Source organism: Trachypithecus francoisi, unplaced genomic scaffold (assembly GCF_009764315.1).
Source record: "Trachypithecus francoisi isolate TF-2019V2 unplaced genomic scaffold, Tfra_2.0 Lachesis_group10, whole genome shotgun sequence".
In the NCBI taxonomy this organism is placed as follows: domain Eukaryota; kingdom Metazoa; phylum Chordata; class Mammalia; order Primates; family Cercopithecidae; genus Trachypithecus; species Trachypithecus francoisi.
The window spans coordinates 47,747,634-47,755,358 of record NW_022681455.1 but is presented as its reverse complement, the minus strand read 5'-3'; the positions used below and the strand labels follow the sequence as shown (position 1 = coordinate 47,755,358).

Sequence of the window (7,725 nt, the reverse complement as noted above, 5' to 3'; positions counted from 1 at the left end):
GAAACCCAACAAGCTTTTATAAGTAAGTTTGTGCTTATTTAAAGAACCAAGAAATAGACACCCGAGACTCAGCAATAGCTACAATCAGTTTCAAAGTCCTTCCAGATTCTGTTTCCATCTATCAATGCTCTACTAAATTTTTTCAAATCAGCTTTTTCCAGATGACAGAAAAACAGAACTGTGGAGAGCTCCCATGCTGAGATTAGCTTTTTTTGTTTCCAATTTTAAAAATATCATTCTCTGATTAACTCAGTAACTCAGTTTGAGCCAAGTACTCTCTCAAGGGATAATTCCTGGGTGGTAAAGGAGGTAGAATCGGTAAGATGGTAGCAGCTCCCCTTTGAACAATATAATACAAATGAAAGGAGCATCTCCCCAAAGAAAGGGATACTATACTGTATTCAGGAGGAAAGGATGTACAATGCCTCCTTTTTCTTAACCTTATCCATCTAATTTATATCACATCCATCACTGTAAAATGCTTTTTAAAAGGGTAAAACAGCAGCCTCCATTTTTTTTTAAAACTACTCTATGCCAAGCATAGTATAAAGCCCTTTAGATAAACTATTTCAAATTCTCCCCATAATCTTGTAAAGTAGAAATTATTATCTCAGTTTCAGATTAAAAACCAGACTCAGAAAAGTTCAGTAAAAGTCATACAGGTCTAGCATTTTTAACGTTTTCAGTTTACTATTTATTCTTGTATTTGGGAATTGAAGTAATATAATTTTCATCATATTCTGCAATACACAAATGCTAAAGTTAACAAAAAATAACCAATAAAGACTGACACAACTGGCAATAAAATCTTTTATTATTAATTTTTCGAGAGAGAAGCATGCTTTTTATACAGCACCTGTAAACAAGTTAGTAAAGTATATACTATTTTGAGATTCCCCCTTTCAAATTTTTTTTTTTTTTTGGAATGTTAGGTTACAACATCAACTGCATTACATAAGAGTTACTGAAAGCAAGTCAGGGTAAAATTTCATAGCCAAAAATATTCATAGCAGCAGCTTTTAAAATATGATTTTATTAAATCAAGTCATTGCACTTGGTCATTTTATTGCTACAGCAAAACAAGGCCATTACATTATAATACTTCTCATTTCTGATTTAACTGATTGTCTCATTCTGCTCATACATTTCAAGTTTAAATGCAGGCATAAAATGTTTATTAACAAATCTAGAGAGCATTTGGATTTTTTATTTTTCTGTGATCACAGTAAGAGCAGAAAAAAGAGTATCTTCTGTTACACAAGGCCTGATCTCTCTTTACATCTTCAGACTTAAATTCTGTAGAAGGTAACAGCTTTATATTAAGACAGAAGTTTAGTGGTCACACACGAAAAATAACACTGAAATACAATTCAGAAATTAATGATACTGTGTGTCTCAAAGAATACATGAACTATACATTCACTAATAATTTGGCAGTGAGATTCCATGCTGTTCACTTTCGTCTTTTATACTCACATGTAGAAAAAAAATACATGACTTACCCCAAGTAAAGGTTATTATTACATATCATTTTGTGATATGAACTTTAGTAACAGAAATTAATAAAATTTCCCATACCAACAGCAAGGAGTAACATTGCTAGAATAAAGGAATCATTTTTCCCATCAGGCCTGGGTTTGTTTGGTTTTCCTTACTGTTTTATCAAAGACAGAAAGATAAAAGTATTTCAGTTATTTTTCTATTCTGACTGAGGAGTACACAAGCAAAAACTTTAAATGCATTTTCATGCTCATAAGCATCTTGATTTTATGTACTAGTGAGAAAATGGCCAACAAAAATTTTAAGAACAGCGTGAAATCTGCTGGAAACTTCCTTCATCCCATTATTAGGATGACCAGGGATCGCTTCAATAGATTTTCAGGTGAGAAAGCTGGAGGATAATTTCTAGGATTACAATGTTTTTATTTTACCTAAGGTTTGTCATTAAAAGAAAATAAGATTTAATTTATTTAACAAGAAGGAAAAAATTCATTTGACTAGTCATTTAAATCTATTCTATTTAACAGAAGAGGAGGGAACAATTTTGTTCAGTAGTGACCTCATTGGAAGAGCCCATTTTGAAGAGTTCTAATATATATTCTCAATATATAATTAGCAATCCCCCAAACCCCTAATGTAAGTTGTAAATTAAACATTATGTTGTTTACTGGCATTTCTATTTTCTACTTCAGTTCTCTTTATTTGAAACATGACAAAATTTCATTTACATAAGATTTCTGTATTATGAGATTAAAATGTCAAGGCAAAATATTGGTTTGGTGGTTTAAAACCAAAAAAAATGGAAACATAATCACTGGTACTCAAAAATCTGACACTCATTTGCTATATAATAAAGCATAAAACCCAATTTTTTGCAAATAAAAAATTTCAAATTTTAAAAATTTAAATAAACCCACTTGTGTTTTTAGATGTTACCTACAGATAGAACATTTTAAAGCATTCAACTGTTCATAAGTAACTCTGAAGAAACAACTAATTCATCCATTCTGTGAAAATGTATTTTAAATATCAACTATATTTGGTTTTAAATAAGCTGTAATGTTTTATTTTATGACATACTAACATTCATTATAAAGTTTGTACCTAAATAATAGTTTAAAATATCTCCATGAGTTAGTTTGGTCTATCAGGTAAAGTATACATCATAAAACCTGAGTATTTACAAGATAACTTGTCAAAATAGGAAACCTCACACTGAAGTTCTGAAAAGCTCTGGGTTTTGTTTTCCTATTACCATTATTAAAAGTCAGAAGGAGAGGAATGAAATTGACAAGATAATGAGCAATATTTGAGACTGTAAAATAGCAGAAAAGTATAGCAATAGGCTGGTGTTTACATATTTTATATGTGCTGTAGTTTCTAGGCACAAGTTAAGGGTTAAATTAACACTTTTAGATTCTTCAGACCTAACAAATTTAAAATACAGTTCATATTTCCCCAAATGTTTAACAGTTCAACATATTTTAACTAAGTTCCTTTTATGACTCCTATAGTGCAAGCAACATAAAATATTCTAAAAGTTGATGAAATTATTTTGATTATTCATTAGTTCTTACTATATGAATGGGTGAGTAATCTGGTTTATATAGCTAGGAAACTCCTATTTCATCACCCAAAATATAAACAGCATTGCAGACAAACAGGCACAACAGTGTAACCGTGGGTAAGAGGATAAAAGTAAAAATATATATATATATATACACACATACACATACAAACACAGTTTATATCCCTTATGCATTATGGAAAAAGTAGTGACTATAGTTACTAAAAAGCTAATCTGTCCCTCTCAAATAGTGTATCTTACAGATTACTTGTAAATATATCACCATATTTATAGTATAGATCTCTTTAAAAATAATACAAGTTTCAATAAAAAAAAAACTACTGTGCACATTCTTATTTATATATATTCAGTAGTATTTTCAAGCAAACAATTTTTTAAAAAGTGTTTGCAATCCCAGCACAGTTAAGAAATAAGGCCTCTTTTTCTTCATATTGGCAAAACAAAATATATATATATAAAAATTTACCCTCACTCTACGTGTCTATAGATATTATACTTCATTTACTCATATTTATCACAACACCAGCATTCACAATTTTTAAGTAACAAGTCAGCTGAAGTTCATAGTGTTGCTTCTGAATCCCTGGAACATTATGAACAACAGGTCCACACTACCTCAAGAAGACAGGATAGCTTTTTTCAGCTTCTCTATTTCCATCTAAAACAAAAAACATAAATTGAGCAATACATAAAATATCCTTAGTTTAGTAGTTTATTTTATTCTATGTCATTAAGACGTGATCATACTTTCAAGCCTTCAGATTTTTTTCCAGACCTAAAATCCAGTTTCCCATGGTAAAATATAGTTGAATAAAGTTTCAACAGTACAATGCAAGTTCCTAAATGGCAGTCACAATAAGAAAAAAGCAATTATAGCCCTTTCAGCCAGAAAAATGTTAAGTAATGTGAGCATTTAAAATTAAAGCTGTAAAAAAATATCAGTCAGTCCTACAAAGAACAAAAGAATCCTTGAAACCCAATTAAGAAATGTACGTATCTGTAATTAAACAAAGGGCACATTAAACAACAGTAAAAAGAATAAAGAAAATACCTGTTTAGTTCCATGTTTTTCACTAATTATATTTAATTATAATTATGGTTAAATCACTTGACTTGGTTTCAATTTACTTATCTGTAACCAGTATATACTACATTAAATATCTTAAAGCCCAGGAATATATCTAAGATTCAGTCAAGGTGCTGAATCTTCCACCTTTAGGCAGAAGGCATTCTTCACTTAACAGAAATTCATAACTTAAGGAATTTGTGAAGAAGGAAATCCGTTCATTAAGTTTGCACAATAACTACACAGTTATTCAATATTGACATATTCAAATGGCTAAGTTGAGGCTCAAAGACATTAAACAGGATGCCAACGTTCCACACTAACAAGTGACAAAGGACTTGTCATGGTAAGATTTAGGAGTTTAAAGCCCACAGTTTTTATACTGATTTCTCTTCTCAATTCCATAACATTTTGATAATCTTTAACCTTTCACTGCATGAGGAAATATATAGGCCTTGCCTTATCCTGATGGCATCACCTTCCTCAAGAGTGCACATAAACAATACATGCTTTGGCTAGCTTTGACAAACAGTACATTATTCAATGATTAGGACTTTGCCATAGTCAAAAAGTATAATTGTTGTATGTTCACAATCTCCTTAAAGATTTTAACTACTCAAGAACAGTTTATTACTTTCAGGATCTTCCCTGATATGATTCTCTTAATATTATGATGATTAGCTCAATGTTTTAGCAGCATTGGACTAGAACAAGCCTGTTTTCAATTTGTATTGAGATGATACCTTTCATTGTCAGCCTGATCTGTTATTATAGTCTTTATTACAAAGATACAGAAAGCGGTAAGAAAAACAAACTGGTAGAAGAGGGAGTAGGGAGTGTGAAGGCTACTATTGCATGCACAATCAGCAATACTCGTTGTAAACTGCTATTTGTGACATATATTTAGTTATTACTGGACAGGGGTCATCATGGTGGACAGGAGGTAGGACTAGATTGTAGCTCCAGATAGAACAGCGTGCGGAGGCTCGCATAGTGAATTTTAGCTCCAGATAGACTGCAAGAACAAACCAGCAATCCCCAGAGGACCCACAGACCCTCTGAAGAAAGCGGACTGCTCTTGCAGGACCTGGAAACACCCCAAATACTGTGAGTGCCCCAACTGCGGAAATGGGAAAGGGAGACCCTCCTCTCCTGAACACACACCCCCACTGGAGAAACTGAAGGTCTGTTTGCAGAAGTTTCCAACTTCACCTGGATCTGACTCAATTTAGAGAGCTGAGCAAAATACAGGGGGTAGAGGAAGCGCTGTAAGGCCCTGGGAGCTTGCTGAGTCCCCAAGCAGGCCATTCCTGCCTGGCACTACAGGGATCCATAGGGAAGGTGGCCAGAGGAGCAGGGGGTAAAACTCCACAGGGAAAAGGAAATCTCTAGCTAAATTTAACAATTTGAATGGGGCAAGAAACCTCCTGGCCACAACTCTGGGTAGGGGGTCAAATCTTACAGACTCCACAGGGGAGGGAAGAATCAAGCCCTTTTCTTTCGCAGCTAGAAGGCGGGTAGCCTGGGGCAAGTTTTCAGGCCCATCTCGCCCACTATCTGGAAATAGGGCTGTTGGGGAAGGCATGGTGGGACTGAGACTGGCCCTTCAGTTTGCGTGGGAGCTGGGTGAGGCATTTGACTGCCAGCTTTCCCCTACTTCCCTGACAACCTGCATGATTCAGCAGAGAGGCAGCCATAATCCTCCCAGGTACACAACTCCAGTGACCTGGGAATCTCACCTTCATCTCCAACAGCAGCCACAGCAAGACCTGCCCGAGAAGAGCATGAGCTCAGACATGCCTAGCCCTGCTCCCACCTGATAGTCCTTCCCTACCCACTCTGGTAGTAGAAGACTAAGGGCATATAATCTTGGGAGTTCTACGTCCTCATCCACTGCTGGTCCCTCTCCCTACTACTATAGCTGATGCTTGCTGGAAAATGCCACCTCCCGGCAGGAGGCCAACTAGCTCAAAAATAGAACATTAAACCACCAAAGCTAAGAACCCTCACGGAGTCCACTGAACCCCCCTACCCGCCACCTCCACTGGAACAGGCACTGGTATCCACGGCTGAGACCCCCATAGACACTTCACATCACAAGAGTCTCTGCAAACAACCCCTAGTACCAGCCTGGAGCCTAGTAGAATCACTGGGTGGCTAGACCCAGAAGAAAGACAACCATCACTGCAGTTAGGCTCACAGTAAGCCACACCTGTAGGAAAAGGTGGAGAGTACTATATCAAGGGAACACCCAGTGGGACAAAAGAATCTGAAGAACAGTCTTCAACCCTAGACCTTCCCTCTGACAGAGCCTACCCAAATGAGAAGGAACCAGAAAACCAACTCTGGTAATATGACAAAACAAGGCTCTTCAACACCCTCAAAAGATCACACGAGTTCACCACCAATGGATCCAAACCAAGAAGAAATCCCTGACTTACCTGAAAAAGAATTCAGGAGGTTAGTCATTAAGCTAATCAGGGAGGCACTAGAGAAAGGCGAAACCCAGTGCAAGGAAATCCAAACAACGATGCAAGAAGTAAAGGGAGAAATATTCAAGGAAATAGATAGCTTAAAGAAAAAAAAAAACAATAAAAAATTCAGGCAACTTTGGACACACTTTTAGAAATGCAAAATGCTCTGGAAAGTTTCAGCAATAGAACTGAACAAGCAGAAGAAAGAAATTCAGAGTTTGAAGACTAGGTCTTAGAATTAACCCAATCCAACAAATGCAAAGAAAAAAGAACAAGAAAATATGAACCAAGCCTCCAAGAAGTCTGGGATTATATTAAACAACCAAACCTAAGAATAATTGGTGTTCCCTGAGGAAGAAGAGAAATCTAAAAGCTTGGAAACACATTTGGGGCAGTAATTGAGGAAAACTTCCCTGGCCTTGCTAGAGTCTCAGACATCCAAATATATGAAGCACAAAGAAAACACCTGGGAAATTCATCACAAAAAGATCATCACCTGGGCACATTGTTACCAGGTTATCCAAAGTTAAGATAAAGGAAAGAATCATAAGAGCTGTCAGACAGAAGCACTAGGTAACCTATAAAGGAAAACTTATTAGATTAACAGAAGATTTCTCAACAGAAACCCTACAAGTTAGAAGGGACTGGGGCCCTATCTTCAGCCTCCTCAAAGAAAACAATTAGCCAAGAATTTTGTACCCAAGGAAACTAAGCTTCACACATGAAGGAGAGATAGTCTTTTTCAGACAAATGGTGAGAGGATTCGCTATTACCAAGCCACCACTACAAGAACTGCTAAAAGTTGCTCTAAATCTTGAAACAAATCCTAGAAGCACATCAGAACAGAACCTCTTTAAAGCATGAATCACATAGGAACTATAAAACAAAACTACAGGTTAAAAAGCAAAAACAAAAAACAAAAAAAAAAAGTACACAGGCAACAAAGAGCACAATGAATGCAACAGTACCTCACATTTCATTATTAACATTGAATATAAATGGTCTACATGTTCCACTTAAAAGATACAGAACTCCAGAATGGTTAAGAACTCACCAACCAACCATCTGCTGCCTTCAGGAGACTCACCTACATAAAA

The 7,725-nt window shown here is 35.7% G+C and overlaps 1 protein-coding gene across 2 annotated transcripts in view; it reads right to left on the bottom strand.

Moving 5' to 3' along the window:
• Window positions 1–796: 796 nt before the first annotated feature.
• CD2AP (CD2 associated protein) overlaps window positions 797–7,725 on the bottom strand; it is a 156,626-nt gene continuing 149,697 nt past the window's right edge. For both annotated transcript variants that reach the window (XM_033217393.1, XM_033217395.1), the window contains exon 18: window positions 797–3,746. In XM_033217393.1, the coding sequence (XP_033073284.1) occupies window positions 3,705–3,746 (42 nt within the window). In that variant the 3' untranslated portion in view covers window positions 797–3,704. The remainder of the gene's footprint in view (window positions 3,747–7,725) is intronic.